Genomic DNA, 17,344 nt, shown 5'->3' on the forward strand with positions numbered 1-17,344 from the left:
CTCTGCCTCCCTCTCTGCCTCCCTCTCTGCCTCCCTCTCTGCCTCCCTCTCTGCCTCCCTCTCTGCCTCTCTCTCTGCCTCTCTCTGCCTCCCAAGCACTGAAACTAAAGGCATGTACCACCACTCATGGCTGAATTGTGGTTTTTAAAGCTACTTATCTTGGGCATTGTGAGCTCCTCAGAAATGTGTTTTTAGCGACTCTAGAGAACCCTGATTAATCAAGATACTGATGCTGTTGCACTGTCTTCCTGTAACTTATTGCACTACTGTCCAGAGAACGTCCCCACCCTGATATTCTATCTTTTTTCTTCTTATAGATATTAGTAACCACTGTATCTGCATGTGACTTCCCCTTGGAAGGGTCCTTTGTAGACCTCAAAATCAGGTCTTATCCCTCTGGATGCCAGGCGCTGTGAAACTATGATAAACAGCAGAGTGGTCTCCATCTGAGATGCTTTTGGCTTGGGAGTAGTTGTGAGAAGGGAGCCTGCTAGCAAGCTTTGAGTCTCTGAAGGAACCGGTGCTAGGATAGGATATAGAAGCTAGATCTAAAGTCTCTTTTTCTCAGAATAGTTAAGAGGGAAGATTTTGAATATATCACCCTGAGGAAAGGGTAAAAGCTTAAAGCAGTAGATATGCTAATTATCCCGATTTGAACAGTGTAAAATGTCTGCAGAGTGAAGACATCATGCTGTACCATACACACATATATGGTCTAGGGCCAAAACAATGTGCATTGCAGTTAAGAGGAATGATTCCAAATGAGCCTTGCCTTCCGACTCCTCCCCTTTCTGCAGGTCTTCATTGCTATTGAGGAGGTCACACGCTGCCACATAAGATTTACCTTCCGACACAGGTCATCTCAAGAATGTAAGTATTAGGAGGACCGTGGCACATTTCCACTTAGAGATGCACTCTTTTCTAGCATGCTTTGTGAATTTGGATATCAAAAAAAAAAAAAAAAAAAAAATAGATACTTGACAAATTTAGCTCAGCATTCTTAGGTATCAGGAAAATAGAATAGTGATTTTTTTTTCCCCCTGAGCATGACAGATATGTGCTCTACCACTAAGGCACATCCCTGCCCTGTACTTTTGTTGCTGTGTATTTTTGAGGGAGGGTCTTGATATATATGTAGCCCAGGATGGCCTCAAGCTCGAATTCTTTCTGCCTCAGTCTCCCAAGTAGCTGGAGTTATGAGTATGAGTCACACACCCAACTTCATTAAAGGTGTTGAGGCAGGGGAATTGCCATGAATGAATTTGATTTGGGAGTTCTCCTTCCTACTGTGTGAAAAGGCATGAAGATAGAAGGAAGGGTTTGTAGAGGTAACAGATGTGGTGGTGAGCATGTCTGGGCCTTGGATAGAAACAGAGTATGGAGAGAGAAAGGGGTCAGACTACATCAATATGTTGGACATGCCATTGATTGACAGGGAGGAGATTGGTTGGTACCACTGTTCTGGTTTAGATGACTCAGTGGGCGGTGGTCTCATTCATCAGGCAATGTAGAAAACACACCCTATGTGAAATATAAGGCACTCTCAGTTTGGGGGCTGCTATGACATGAACAAGCTCACTGTTGACCTATGTTTATTACACTGTGGTTGATCATTACACCCCAGAGCAAACATGAAGTTAACTGCCGTAGCTATCACCTCCTGCTGTCTACCCACATGGCTCAGGCATGTATTTCTATCTTTTCAGCCAGAGATAAATCAGAGCGAGCCTTTGGGGTGGCCTTTGTGAAACTGATGAACACGGATGGCACCACACTGCAAGATGGGAGGCATGACCTGGTGGTGTACAAGGTGATGCTCATAGAGCTGGATTTCAGAATGGCTCATATACCCCTGTTCCCTTTCAATGTGGTTTTTCAGACTCCTTTCAGATTACGTGTATAAACTTCAGAAATCTACTGAAAGGTACACGAGTTTGCCCTCTTTAGTCTAAAGGGCTCCAGGTCTCACCTTAGTGGCTTTATGGCTCTTTCACAAGAGAGTTGCATGACTATTGGGTGTTCCAGGAATATCTCACTGAGGGGCAGAGGGTATGCCTGGATTCTGATTGATTAGTAAAGGGCAGGGCTCTTGCTTCTGCCTGGGTTCTGATTAGTAAAGGTCAGGGCCCTTGCTTCTGCCTGGGTTCTGATTAGTAAAGGGCAGGGCCCTCACTTCTGCTATCCACCATCCAAGTGGCACAGACACTGCAGAGGTGTGCCTGGCTAGAACCAGACGGGTATTATAGGATGTGGTTTGTGAATCGTTGTTACCTAGGCACCATTTCCTTACTATCTGGTTCTTGCTGCCTTTCCTGTTTGGTGTCTATTCCCTGCACACTGTTCTGAGCCTTAAACTTACTGAGATTTCAGAGTTTGAAGTATATGCTGGGAGATCTCATTTCCCCAACAATAGCTGGCAGAGGGCAGCTGATACATAGTAGGCAGCTGGTCTGAATTGTGTCTAATCAATAAACATTTTCTTTCCTTAGCATCTCTTTAGTCTATGAGTAGTTTCGGAATCTGTAGGGAACTATTTATTTCTCCATTGTCCCAGTAAAGTATACATATGACTATTTAGAAGTTCAAGAGAATCAAACTCAACCTTATTCTGTAATGTTTGCATTTAGTTCTGGCAGAGAATAAGATGTTCTGATTTCTACTTCACAAGTTACTACTTTATTTTCCATGATAAAGTTATTTCTGCTGCAAATTCCGTAGGAAGATAATGTCTGACTTATAGGGGATTATAAATATAATTTGACAAAGTCTCACATCTGCTAAGAATGACCATGTTCTCCTGGGGGAGGGTATTTTTTATTAGCATGTAAGAGATATTGCCCAGATTCTACTTTTTCTAACTCATTTTCCTTCCAGGGTGATAATAAGAAAATGGAAGATGCTAAATACTATCTGACTCTGCCTGGGACTAAAGCAGAGCTGGAAGAAAAAGAACTCCAAGCATCCAAAAACCCATCCGTCTTTGCACCCAGCAAAGACAGCACGAAAGACAGTTTCCAGATCGCCACCCTCATCTGCTCCACAAAGCTCACCCAGAACGGTAGGGGTGGGGACCACGTGGACACAGATGATTCTGGTCCTCTTAAACTCCTTGGTTAGACTCAAGATACCAGACCAGGTGGCGCCAGGTCTTCTCAGATAGGATACTAGGCTGTGGATTCTGCTTCTCCAGTGACGTTCAGCAGTGCTGTATAAGTTACCTTTCCAGGTGCCATGATAAAATGCATGACAGAAGCAATTTGAGTGAGGAAAGTTTATTTTGGCTCCTAGTTCACGGGGACAGCCCATCACAGTGGGGAACAGCAGAGAAGCATGAGGTGGCTGGTCACACAGTCAGGGAGCAGAATGTGAGGAATGCTGTTTGCTGTTCAACACCCTTTCTGCTTCCCGCACACATTTTAAGTGGGATTCCCCGCCTCCATTAGCACAACCTAGAAACTTCCTTATAGACATATATAGCCAGAGGTTGGTCTCCTAGGTGATTCTCGATCCTGTCTAGCTGACAATTAAAATAATTAGCTGTCACAAGTGCATTTTCATGTCATAAAAACCTAAGCATATTTTTGAGTAGGTGAAATTCAGAAACCTCAGATTACCTTCCTTCAAGGACTCAAAGGTGGGGACTTTGTTTGTTTAAATAGTAGATGATACAGGAACAGTAAGCATTAAGTGGGCGGATTCTGGCTGTAATCAATCTCTTCCCAAACAGGGATAACAGAGAACATGGATTAATTTCAGGGTTCTTTTGCTTGTTTGTTTCTGTTATGTTTTTTGACACAGGTCTCACTGTGTAGCCCAGATTAATTAAAACTAGTAGTGATCCTCCTGCCTCAGCTTTCCAATTGCTGAGCGTACAGATATGAACCCCCACATCCAGTAGAGTTTCTATTTCTCCTAGTCTATTCCCTTCCATTGCTCCAGGAAACCAGTAATTTTCCATGAAATCAGCTGCATGGTTTGTTTAAACGAGGCTCCATTTTGTTTCTCATCAAACCTCTGGCATCAGTTTTAAGCTCTTATATTTAACATGGCATTTGACAACAGCAGCAATTACTCAGTTAACCCGTGCTACATGGAAGGAGCTCTGCTGACTAGGGAGCCCAGGATTTACTGCCCAGGGGTCCTACCTTAGCAGGTCCATCGCTGAGGTGGCATGCACTCACAGGATCAGGCCTGAGTAGGAGGGTGAGTTGGGGTGGAGCAGAACAGGAGCGTTGTCTTGGGGATGGGTGGTACACTGTAGAGAGAGGGCACACTCACGACTCAGATCCTGGTTGCTGTTTAAGAGTCAGTACTCCTAGGGTTGGTTTTGACAAATTCTGGCTTGCTAGAGAATATGGATGCTGTTTCAACTTGGACTCATGGCTGGACTCAACAAACTAGAGTTCAGAGCTAATCTACATGGGAAGGCAAACTCACTTAAGCCAAAGACACAATAAACTGGGCCAGTCTCATAAGCCTGACCGGGGCTGGCGGCAAGGTGACAATATAAAACACTGCTGATGGAGTTAAAGGTACAGTAGTCACAGAGGCTGAGGGTAACTCTCAGAAACTGAACCTGGCACCAGTGAAATGTGCATCACCTCTTATGTATGTGAATATTTTCTGACATTTATAATGTGGGCATGCTGGAAGTAGCCCAAATGGCTGGTGGTTGGAATCCATATAAATTTTAGAGTTTAATTAAATAATGAAATGTATGTGGCCAATGAATACTGAGCTTTAAGACATACTTAATGGCATGGTAAACTTCTTACTCTCTGCATATGCTTCTGATTTTGTTTCAGTGTTTGGAAGTTAGTTGCAGCTAGTTTGCAGTCACAGCTCTGATGACTTCCCTGTGACTTGGTTTTCCCATTTTTTAAACAAGAGTAATGAATAGTACACATTAAATATTCCTTCTCTGAAATACTTGGAACTAGAAACACTTTGGATTTCAGACTTTTAAAAAAATATTTGCACACATGGAGTACACTATCCGGGAGAAAGTCTAAGCATGAAAGTCATTTGTGTGTGCATTTGTGTGTGCATCTGTGCGTGCATTTGTGATCTGCCATGATTAGAATCAGATAGAGCTAGTTAAACTCCACTCCTGCTGCCACTCAGTAGTCATGTGACCTAAAGCAATTGAGTTAGTGTCAGGAAGCCTGTTTTTCTCCTCTGAAACCCAGCTACAGTGCAGTTGTGACATCAAAGGGCACCGATGTGTCTGGATGCTGTCCCTTCCCTCAGAATCTGCCCAAACATGGACAACCATGAGGCAGGAAGTTAGATATTGGGAGGTTAGTTAGGAGTGTTTTCTAAGTTTACTTTTACAATGATGATATCATCATTTGAGAAACATGAGTTCCAGTCAGTGATTTTATGCTCTTGCAGATTAGTAACTGGTTGTTTTTTCCCCCTTTGAGGGACTACAGAGGATCACGAGGTTTTCTCTGATTTATATGAAAAATAATAAATTGCAAAAATTGCAATAATACCTGAAGTACTTCTTCTTCTTTTTTCTTTTTTTTCTTCTTTTTTTTTTTTTTTTTGTTTTTTGGTTTTTGTTTTTTGAGACAGAGTTTCTCTGTGTATCCCTGGCTGTCCTGGAACTCACTCTATAGACCAGGCTGGCCTCGAACTCAGAAATCCACCTCCTCTGCCTCCCAAGTGCTGGGATTAAAGGCCTGTATCAACACATTCGGCAAATTAAATACTATTAAGAGCAGTTAACTTTTAAAAATCTTTGTGTGTGTATGAGATGTGAGTGTTCACATGTGTGCAGGCAGACATGTGCCTCAGTGCACATGTAGAGGTCAGAGAATAACCTCAGATGTCTGAAATGTAGACCAGGCTGGCTCACTGTAGTAGGAGTGCTGGAGAGACAGGGGCTACAGACATGTTCTACTGCAGCCAGCCAGACTGGGTTTTAGAGATCTGAATTCAGGTCTTTACACTTTCGTGGCAAGCACTTTTACCCCCTGAGCCATCTCCCCAGCCTAACAGCACTTATCTTTTCTAGAAAATTCTGTAGCTGTTTCTTCTAATGTCTGTGGTTTGTGCTTGTTCTTCCCAGTGGACCTGCTCGGCTTACTAAACTGGCGTTCCAATTCTCAGAACATTAAGCACAACCTGAAGAAGTTAATGGAAGTGGATGGAGGAGAGATCGTTAAGGTATGTCCATATGTCTTAGATGTTTGAAGCCACAAGTATTCTTTTTGTTATGTTTTGTTTTGTTTTGTTTTTTTCGAGACAGGGTTTCTCTGTGTAGCCCTGGCTGTCCTGGAACTCACTCTGTAGACCAGGCTGGCCTTGAACTCAGAAATCCGCCTGCCTCTGCCTCCCAAGTGCTGGGATTAAAGGCGTGCGCCACCACCGCCCGGCGCCACAAGTATTCTTTGCTGTCTCGTTAGCTCAACAACTTTCATTAAACCAACTGGAAATCTAAAACTTAGAATCTACATGGCTAAGCTAGTATGCTAGTCTTACAAAAGTATTATATTCACACCTATTCAATAGAACACAATAACTCCCATTTTTTTTTTTTTTATAACGTGTAGCAAGTTGGAAACAAAATAACCTCTCTGTTTGTCTTACCTTCAGTTTTTACAGGATACACTAGATGCACTTTTTAACATAATGATGGAAATGTCAGACAATGAAACGTATGACTTCCTTGTGTTTGATGCTCTGGTAAGCAGCTTCTCATGTTGACTAGTGTTTATTCTTTGATAACTTGTTTTTAAAATACCATAAACATTGTTGAGCAAAATTACACATATACGTCTCTCTTGAGTATATTTTTAGCCTGAACTCTCAGAAGTCAAATGAGGAACTGAAGATTTCTCTTCCAGTTGCTTGTTCCCTATTTGGTCTCACCTTTTTGACATACTTTCACTTTCTCCTTAGGGAAAAGAATGGGTTTAATTACATTAAGATCAGCAGGTACTTTAACTTTCTTTTCCATGCTCTGATCAAAGCCCAGGAAGGGCCCTGGATAAAGAAAGATGTATGTCCTTGTCTTTGTATAGCTGTCCACCCGTCAGAGACACTGTGTTCACCCATCAGAGATGAATTGTAGTGTCCTTATATGTGATAAGCAGCATAGCAGACAAGTTTGTCACACAGTGCTTCCTTACACCTGTTCTGACAACTGAAATCAGAGCAGTGATGTGTAATGACGGGGAGCTGGGAAATGCAGACCAGTCCTGTGAGTGGGAGGAAGCCAGCACGTCTAAACCCAGCCTCGTTTTTCTCACCAATGCGGAGAGTCTAGGACAGGATTTTACCTGAGGACTGGGGTTAAAGACATAGGTGGGTTGCAAATGTGTGATGTTTACCAGTGTGGGGAAACTGGTCAATTTGGAAGGGTATCAGGACTTCTGTCTTAGAGTTTTACTGCAGTGAACAGACACCATGACTAAGGCAGCTCTTAAAAGGACAACATGTAATTGGGGCTGGCTTACAGTTCAGAGGTTCAGTCCATTATCATCAAGGCAGGAACATGACAGCATCCAGGTAGGCATGGTGCAGGAGGAACTGAGAGTTCTACATCTTCATCTGAAGGCTGCTAAGAGAATACTGGCTTCCAGGCATCTAGGATGAGGGTCTTAATGTCTACACTCCCAGTGACACACCTACTCCAACAGGACCACACCTTGTAATAGTGCCACACCCTGGGCTAAGCATATACAAACCATCACAACAGCTAAACTAATGTTGCAAGATAGGAGTAGGCAAGGCTGTCAACTTGAGATGGTCCCATTTATAGGAAAAAGAGACTGACTAGAGACCATGCAGATTAAGCCCAGCAGGACCAGGCTGGCTGTTGGCATAGATGGCAATTCCAGGTGCCTCTTCCTTTGTACATACTCATTCTTGGTGGACTGTAGTTCTTTGTAAACACTGTTAGGTTCTATGTAGACATAAGATACCATGTAGGGAAGAAATGGGGAGACCAAACTCTGAACCTCATGGGGAGTACTCATACTCCACTTGGAAAATCTCTTGCAAAGTTGCATTAGTTTACAATTCCCACAAACCCGTTTCTCTACCTTCCTCGTTTCCTGTGTAATTCTGTGACTTTAGGCACCTGTGTGCAGACAGTACTTTTTTTTTGAGACATTAGCCTCCCATGGCCAGTGGTGATGTCCTGAATCCATTTACTCATAGCTGTTGGCTGGACGTGTAGAATCTCTCTGTGTTAAATGTGCACCCTGAGACTTACTGTTCAGCTTGAACAGCAGAATCTAAACGTCGTAAAGATGATCAAGAAAGAGAAGGCACCAGGAGGCTAGAGCCTTGCTCACGGGCAGAGGAGCCTTGGGGGCGGTTCACTGCCGCTGCTGATGCTAGCCGCCTTCTGCAGGTCTTCATCATCTCGCTGATCGGAGACATCAAGTTTCAGCATTTTAACCCTGTACTGGAAACCTACATTTACAAGCACTTCAGTGCCACCTTGGCACACGTGTGAGTATGACTCAGGGGACCTGCGTGTTGTCGGAGTCGTTTGGGAGGCTGGACACTTGAGAAACAAGAAGGGTCTTCATATAGTCAGCCTGGGTGGAGGGTGGGACTGTGTTCTAAGCATCTTTGTAGAAAGGGGCCATTTGACTAACATGTCAGTGGGACAAGGTGTTAAACTAAGTCCCTTTCTTCAGGGTAAGGAAACATTTTTTTTTTTAAAACCCCAGTGTGTGTGCTGGGGAGATAGCACAGTTAGCAAAGTGCTTTCTGTGCACCTACAAAGACCTGAGTTTGATCCCCAGGACCCAATAAAAACCCAGGTATGCTATTGTATGCCTGTAATCCCTGCCCTGGAGGAGGTGGAGACAGGAGGATTCCTGGGGCCTGCTGGCTATCAAGTTATGTTGAATTAGTGAGCTCCAGAGAGAAACTGTCTCACAAAGTGAAGAATAATTATGGAAAACACCTGAAGTAGACCTCTGACCTCAAGACATATGTGCCCACACCCATCTGTATGTACATACACATGTACGAATGCATGTACACACACAAAACCAAAAAAAGACAAAACCCAAGGGCATACAATGGAGAGATGAAGACAGGCACAGAATTCCAAAACAGATGGCCAAACTCAGGACCTTATGAATCAAATTAGTGAGATAATCATGAGGCACCAAATGGTCTGACAGTGAACTAGGCAAAACCAAGTCTGGTAGAAGGACGGGCCACACTCTCAGCCCTACCCCACAGTGCTTTGGGGAACTGATTACTTATAGGAAATTGGGTAATTTGGTTTATTTTCCTTTTACCCAACAGGCAATAGTTTTAACCTTTTGCATAGAGCAGCCTTTCAGTATGCAATTTGTGGCTTGCTGACTAGAGGAACCAACCTGTCATGGTCACTCTTTCTCCCTGTGGTGCTCAGCTCCCCATGGCAGTGTGTGTGGCCTGCAACCCCCATTGTTAAATTCCAGTTACTGTGCAGAGCAGTGAGACCAAATCCTGGCAGGAATGTAGCTGGGATTTTTTAACTGTCCCTTGGACAGTGGCTCTTGCCAGATCATGTTGATTACTGATGTACCAGGTCAGATCATTCTGTGTCAGGAAGATACAGAAACACAAGACATACAAAGATGTTATGCAACATACCAGCTAGGCTTATGATCAGTGATTGCCTCATGGGCGGAGAAGGCAGCACACACGCCAGCATTTGGTACACTTCCACCCAGCACCTTGACTTTCCAAGGGATCAGCAGCTACAGCTGAGAATATCTAGTATAGAATCTAATTACACTGAGTCTAATTAGAGCCCCGGGCAAACATGAATTCCCGATTCTTCTGCCTCTACCTCCCAAGAGCTGGGATTATAGATTCTCACTTTCTCACCTACCTCCTAAGGGAATTTTCAATAGTCACAGACTCAAGACCATAATAGCACATAGACAAGGCCAGTAAGAAGTTCAAAGTCAGATGCTTATCTGCCAGAGAGTAGAAGTAATAAGCTCTGCCAGGTTTATTTACAGCACTTGGATTTGAGGCTAATTATACATGCACCTGTGCGCGCGCACACACACACACACACACACACACACAGAGACAGACAGACACACACACAGAGACACACACACAGACAGACAGACAGACAGACACACACACACACACACACACACACACACAGAGGACTGAGGGGAAACAAAAATAATTGAAATATAGGTACCTTCAGAAGTCCAAGTTACCCTAAAACCATGGTGCTGGGGAAATGGCTTAGTCCATAAAGTGCTTGCTCAAGGGTGAGGACCAAAGTTTAATCACTAGAACCTAAGTAAGGAGGGGCATTGTGACAGACACTTCTAATCCCATGTTAGGGAGGTAGAGATGGGCAGATCTTGGGCTCACTGGCTAGCCAGCCTAATCAAAACTGTGACTTTAGATTCAGTGAGAGACTAGGTCTCAATAAATAAGATGTTGTGAAGAACAACATCTGTGGTTGACCTTTTGCTTCTACCTGCAAGTGCACACACATGTGCAAGCATGTATCTGTACATATACAAGTCATTATAAAATGTAAAACTACATGAAATCCCAGAATACTTGTCTGTTGGCATGTTCAGAATAATGGGTGATATTGAGTCAGACTGAGTCCACTTTTCTCATCAGTGAAGTCTCTATCTGGTACCACATTGATTTCAAAGGGTTGGAGCAAGCTGAAAGCAATTAGCGCAGGCAACTGCAGTAGGCCGGTATCATCTGTCCTTCACATGTCTGCTTTACATGCCAAAAAATAAATATTTCCATAAAGCAAATCTCTTCAACTCTTTGTTTCCCTTTCCCCCCCTTTTCATGCATTTGTGTATGTGGTGTGCCTGTGTACGTGTGTGTGTGTGTGTGTGTCCCAAGGCTGATGTCCATAGTCTTCCTGGCTCCCTACCCCCAAACTTTAGTTAGAAGGCATGCTCCCAGGACCCCCCTGACTCTAACTTCTGAGCACTGGATCACAAGTGGTCCACCAGATACACCTGGCATTTACTTGGGTTCTCAGGCTTTCTGCTTGCATACTAAGTGTTTCAACCCCTGAGCCATCCTCTATAGAGCTCCAGCTCTGCCATCTCCTGATTCTTCTTTTCAGTTCCACCAAAGGATGCTTGTGCCTTGTGGAATTAGTTACTTAATTAGTTTTCCCAGTTATTTCCAAGAAGAAGGGAGGAGGGGTCAAAGCTAGACAGATGTGGAAACAAAACAACAGTTAGTTTGCCTGTTTAGGGTATATTCAAGAGGGTGTATTTGAAAAGCTGGGCCTTGTGCTTCCCAGGTAACCACTGTTTCTTTCTCTGTTGCATACCCTAAGCCTGCAAGTTCTATGACAACATCGCTTTCTTACCTTTTTTCTTTTTTTAGGAAACTCTCCAAGGTACTGAACTTTTATGTGGCTAATGCCGAGGACCCTAGCAAGACGGAATTGCTGTTTGCTGCTTTGAAAGCCTTGAAGTACCTGTTTCGATTCATCATCCAGTCTCGGGTACTCTACTTGAGGTAATGGTACCAGTAATAGGATTCATCTTGGTCCCTTGTTCTTCATGCTTATTTGTGTTGGTTGCTCATGGAACAATCAAACTTCAGATCTTTGGGGTTGAAGGCAGAGGTGAATTATGAGACCACTGGAGAAAGTCCACCGAGGCCCATCTGCATCTAGAGACTCCTAAAGCAGTAACGATACCAGGACTCACGGGTGGAAATGGTCAGTTTGCTGTGTGCTCTAGAGGTCTTGATTGGTGATGACTGCTTTTAGAGAGACAGGTCTTGTGACAAGCCAGGAGCTTGGGTTTTATCTCAGTATGGGGGCAGCACTGGCAGTTTGATTAGTGAGATAACAATCTTTGGCTCCTAAGTGATCATCTCACTTCCTGTGTAGAAAGTGAGCAGCCACCTGATTGGGTGCTCTGGGGTGAGATACTGAGGCTGTACCTCAGATACAACTGCAGAGGTGAGTCGACTCTGGGGGAGGAGCTAATCAGATGTTGTAGGACTTGACAGGGCAGCAGTGGAAGGGGAAGGGCCAAAGACAACCTTGAAGTCAGGGTGAGCAGTGATGGTGTTTGCTGAAGCAAGAACAGTTGAGAACTGAGCACAGAATTGAAGTGTGTTCCATTTTAATTGACTTTGAGCTGCTTTGGGGCTTAAGGTAATTTTATGCAATGTTTTCATGCATGTACATGTTGACTGACCCCTTAATGTAAAGTTAGATGGTACCAGTAATAGGATTCATCTCCTATTTTTAACTTTTAAACTTTTAAACTTTTAAACTTGTGGCTTCATGCCGGCACTCATCGAAGGTTTGGAGTTCTGGAAAATTTTTAGATGTTGGATTTTTAGAAAGATATCAGTGTGTTCATGTGAATGGAGGAGACCAGCAGAAATATGTGTGTGTGTGTGTGTGTGTGTGTGTGTGTGTGTGTGTGTGTGTGCGTGCATGTACTCTTATATGCTGAACCTATTATACCTACTCTTGAGTACTTAGTAGTGTTGCCGTGTTGCCATCAGTAATCTAGTGCATGTTCTTCTGCTTGAGACGTCGTGTTTGGACAAACTACCCAGAGACTTCTGAGTTGATGGCACGTATCGTATGACTCTTATGAGTTAGAATGTTTCACTCAAAGCGAGTGCTTGTCAATATAACATTCAAGGTGCCTGCAGTAGAGCAGGCTGGTAGTACCTGGGAGGCACATTGGAGAAAGTAGGCAATAGCTGGAATTTGTAGGCTAGGTTGGGGAGAGTCTCCACAGTGCCTTTGACCTCAGCTCATATTGAAGCTGAGACAGTGGGGAGGGAGGAAGAGGAGGGATGCAGGAAGAGAATGGGCAAGGATGATTCAGACAGCAGAGGTGTCTGCCCTGGGAGCCTATGCCTCTTATCCTTAGCCATGAGCTGAGGAAGCAGCCACTGCCTGCTGAAGTGACTTTCTGCTATTTTCCTCCTGTGGGTGGTACCCACAAACTACCAGGCCCAAAGGCATCTCCAGGCCTAGGCCCCTTCAGATGGCTCCAAATGACAGTCCTGGTTAGCCAGCTGTAGACCCTGTGTTAGGACTTCACCTACAAATAACTACTTCGCTTTTATCAGAGTCTTGATGTCATTTCAATCTATTTGGGCTGATTTTTAGCCCCTTAAAAACAGTCATGGGGTGCCCCATGAGATGTCTCTGCACAGTTAGAGATGGTGACAGCAAGGCACTGACCTCTAGTGTCATTTTTTGAGACCACAAGTCTACTGTCCATTTTCTTTTTATCACTAGGTTTTATGGTCAGAGCGAAGACGGAGATGAATTTAACAACTCAATCCGCCAGCTGTTTCTTGCTTTCAACACGCTGATGGACAGGCCTCTGGAAGAAGCTGTTAAGATCAAGGTCAGCCTGGTGACCTTGTAGGGGACCCTTTGAAGGCCCCTCATGAAGATGTATCGTGGTAGGAGGGGAAGTGTGACGTAGGCTCACGAAAAACAGGAGAAGCTTAGTAGAATGGGCAGACAGAGAGGAAACGTGCATGAGGCCATGGCTGTGTGGTAGAATGCTTACAGAGCCCCAGTGAGGGCCTGGGGTTTAGACACAGTATTGCTAAAGATGGACACACAATAAAAGTAAGTCTGTCCACATTTTAACTTACACACACAGCTGTATTTTCAAGCGTCAACTCACCAAAGACAGGCTGCCTCTTCAGACATCATGTGAATGGCTGTTATTCATCCTGCTTGATCTCTTGATTTCAGCAAACTGGATCCCCCTGCTCTCACAGCCCCTGCTGTGGCTGTTGCTCTTCTCCGTCCTCCCCGTGCCTCCTCCTTCAAGTGTAAAGTCACCACCAGCAGCAACAGTCTTTACAGACTGGGAGGCACGGAACCTGTGAGGGCTCCAGTTTGAATGTTACTGTTTCTTCCCTGCTTCTGATGGTAACTTGGTGAAAGAAACGTGAATTGCCTCCAAAATATGCACGGAGCCTTTTGGTTAGGAAGACCGAGGCTTGGACCTCCATTTTCAGAAGGACGTTGGGGGAGGTCACTCTGAAGACACCAGCATCTCATGGCAAAGGCACCCGCTTCCAGTTTCTTATTTAAGCCCCAAGTCCTGTCCTTTCCCCCCTGGGACACGGTGGTATATTTGTTTTTTGTCTGCCTTGGCACTGACTGTCTTTGTGCTTCTCACAGGGGGCAGCCTTGAAGTACCTTCCCAGCATAATTAATGATGTCAAACTGGTGTTTGATCCCATGGAGCTCAGGTGAGAAGCAGAACACGATTTGTGTCCTGAAATTAACAGGAGCAGTCCAATGCTGGGCAGACCTGGACCCTGCATTTGCTTCTGTTCTAACAAGTGTTAAGGGAGTGAACACTTATGTGCGCTCAGTTCTGTGTAAGAGATAAAGGATCCAAGAAAGCTGGCCCCTGGGAGAGACTTGTACTCTCTGTGGGGAAAGGAGCTATGCAAAAGAAAGTAGCCTAGGGATGCAGAGTATGATGGCCCTTGGAGAGGAGACTGCTAGAAAAGGCATTTTGCAGAAGCAGGAGCAACAGGTAGGTCTGGAAAGTGATGTTGAGTTTGAGTGTGCTACATCTCCCAGGGACAAACTTGGTTTGAAGGCAGAACCCTCTAGGGCACACGGACAGTGCCAGAGACACTCTCATATCAAGTCTTAGGTCATCCGTGGGTCCACTCCTCCTGCTCAGCTCTCAGTGGAAAAGTGTAAGGATGCCTTCATAGAGGTGTGTAAGGATGATGCCTTCAGACGGGCCAAGGGAACGTACTGACCCTGCTGTGCTTCTCTTCCAGCGTGCTCTTCTGCAAGTTCATTCAAAGTATTCCTGACAACCAGTTGGTCCGGCAGAAACTTAACTGCATGACCAAGATAGTGGAGAGCAGCCTTTTCCAGCAGGCAGGTGAGTCTCCCTGAGAAGCTGCAGCGTTTGGGGAAGGAGTCAGATGCCTTCCACTGGAGTACACGTGTGCCACAGTGGCTTGCCACAGTGTTACAGTGAGCATTCCTGAGTCTGGTACTTTAATTCTCTGTTCTCTGGTCACTCTGTCTGGCTGAGAGTACATTAGTTTATTGTAACAGGTGAAGCCTCAGTTTGAATTGAACACAACAGTGTGTTCGTAGCATGTCTGTGGGATATTTATTGTTATGTAAAGTTACTAACCTAATCCTGAAGTGAGACAGACAGTCACCAAAAAGAAAACTAGGGTTGTTTCTTGGTATTTATGAAAAACTGATTCTAGAACATTCTGTGAATACCAAAATTTGTTGGTGCTAAAGTCATTTATACAAAATATTATTGATCTATAAGCTACACACATTCCAGTATATTAAATGCCGCTCCCCTTCTTCTTTCCGTGTGTGTGTGTGTGTGTGTGTGTGTGTGTGTGCACGCGTGTGCATGTGTGTGATATTTAAGCTAGGGTCTTATATAGCCCAGGCTTGCTTCAGATTTGCTATATATCTTGAGATGACCTTAAATTCTTGACCTTTCTACCTTCATCAAAAAGTGAAGAAGGGCTTTAACAAGAAAATTAGTAATGAAATTTTACAAATGAACTGTTAGGATTAGGAAAGAGATCCCATGGCCTCTGCCCTGCCCCCAAGCCAGGCCATGTCCAGGCCAGGTGCTTCCTTCCCTGCCTGGGTTTTGTTTCTTGCTTTATATGATTTGAATTTGGGACTAGCAATACCCTTGACTATTGGCTAACTCTTGTTTATTCTTCATTTTTACTTATTTATTTGGTCACTTGGTTTGGTTTTTTGAGACAGGGTTTTTTTCTGCATAGCCCTGGCTATCCTGGAACTCACTCTTTAGACCAGGATGGCCGAAAACTCAGAGATCCCACCCGCCTCTACCTCCTGAGTGCTGGAATTAAAGGTATGAGCCACCAATGCCCAGCTAGTTTGATTTTTAGGATCTTCTGCCAAAGAAGTTTAAGAGGCTGAAGTCAGTTTAGTTTTCTTTTTTTATCTTCCCCCATTTCCTCTTTCCCTCTGTGCGTGCGTGCGTGCGTGCGTGCGTGCGTGCGTGCGTGCGTGCGTACACATGCAAGTGCCCAAGGAGGCCAGAAGAGGTGTCTGATCTAGAGCTGGAGTGGCAAGTGGATCTGAGCCACCTGCTGTGAGTCCTAGGAACCCGACTAGGGTCCTCTGGGAAAGCAGCACGTGCTCTTTAAGTGCCAAGACATCATCTTTCCAGCCTCGTTTAGCATCTCTGATAGTTACTATTGTTTCTTTCCTTTTTTACTGAAACAGTCTTCTCTTAGCAGTTCAGGCTGACCTCAAACCCTAGTTCTTCCGTCTATCTCTTGAGGGCTAGGATTGTAAGCATGTAACACCACCCCTAGCTAGATGGTTCCTTTTATCTTATTTTATCCTTTTATTTTTTATGTGTTTGCGCTCTCTCATCCTCTCTCTTATTCTCTCTCTCCCTCCCTCCCTCCATCCCTCTCTCTTTCTCTCTCTCTCTCTGTGTGTACATGCATGTGTGCATGTGTGTCTTTATGTATGCATACACCACACATACATAGAAGTCAGAGGAACTGGTGGGAATCAGTCCTCTCCTTCCACTGCATGTTTTTTGGAGATAAAATTCAAAAGTCATCTCTCCAGTCACCAGTTAGATGGTTCTAGTTGGTTGCAGTAAAACCACTGGTTACAGTCACCTTTGTAATGTCCAAAGAACTTGGAGTCATCCTAATGAAGTACCATCATGGCAGAGATCCCAAGAAAAGGATGTAATGACACTGTCCATAAACCACATATCCGCAAAGATGTGAGCCAGATGTCCTAGCAAGGGACAAGGGAGGCCCAGGAACTTGGTAATTGTCTTGGTCAGGTGGAAACTTTCTGAGAACATGGCTGTCTGCCCTCGTTTTTATCTACTTCCTGTAACTTAGTGTTCATGGCAACGTTTAAAACACAGACAAACAAACTGTAGGGGAGTTAGTGGTGTAGAGCATATGCCTGGCATGTGTAGAGCCGTGGCTTCAATCTCTAGCATCAAAAAACAGAAAAAAAATAAAACTTTAAAACAAAAATGGAAGTCGGGGGTGGGGGAGTAGGCTGCAGAGATAGCTAAGGAATTAACGGCGCTTGCTGCTTTTGTGGAGCACCCAGGTTCAATGCCCAGCACCCAAATGGCAGCTCACAGAGCTCGCAAGCATCGGTAACACCAGCTTTAGGAGATCTGATGCTTTCTTATAGCCTCCGTGGGCTACTGCTTGAATTTAGTACACATGAACCCAAGTAAGCATATCCGCGTCCACATATGCACACATATACAATATAAACAATTTTGAAAATTAAAACCTGGAGAAATTGTGACATAATTTACCCACTGTTAGGGCTTAGGTC

The 17,344-nt window shown here is 44.4% G+C and overlaps 1 protein-coding gene across 3 annotated transcripts in view; it reads left to right on the forward strand.

The window, feature by feature from the left end:
- Nucleotides 1-17,344, forward strand: part of Dock5 (dedicator of cytokinesis 5) — a 188,213-nt gene that overhangs the window by 122,465 nt on the left and 48,404 nt on the right. For all 3 annotated transcript variants that reach the window (XR_013109304.1, XM_034497595.2, XM_076930800.1), the window contains 10 exons: nucleotides 798-870; nucleotides 1,707-1,810; nucleotides 2,875-3,058; nucleotides 6,077-6,174; nucleotides 6,604-6,693; nucleotides 8,369-8,469; nucleotides 11,362-11,496; nucleotides 13,256-13,367; nucleotides 14,162-14,232; nucleotides 14,782-14,888. Coding sequence is in view for 2 of the 3 variants with exons in the window: in XM_034497595.2 (XP_034353486.1) it covers nucleotides 798-870; nucleotides 1,707-1,810; nucleotides 2,875-3,058; nucleotides 6,077-6,174; nucleotides 6,604-6,693; nucleotides 8,369-8,469; nucleotides 11,362-11,496; nucleotides 13,256-13,367; nucleotides 14,162-14,232; nucleotides 14,782-14,888 (1,075 nt within the window). In the remaining variant the exon portion in view is untranslated. The remainder of the gene's footprint in view (nucleotides 1-797; nucleotides 871-1,706; nucleotides 1,811-2,874; nucleotides 3,059-6,076; nucleotides 6,175-6,603; nucleotides 6,694-8,368; nucleotides 8,470-11,361; nucleotides 11,497-13,255; nucleotides 13,368-14,161; nucleotides 14,233-14,781; nucleotides 14,889-17,344) is intronic.

This window comes from Arvicanthis niloticus, chromosome 3, assembly GCF_011762505.2.
Source record: "Arvicanthis niloticus isolate mArvNil1 chromosome 3, mArvNil1.pat.X, whole genome shotgun sequence".
Lineage (NCBI taxonomy): Eukaryota > Metazoa > Chordata > Mammalia > Rodentia > Muridae > Arvicanthis > Arvicanthis niloticus.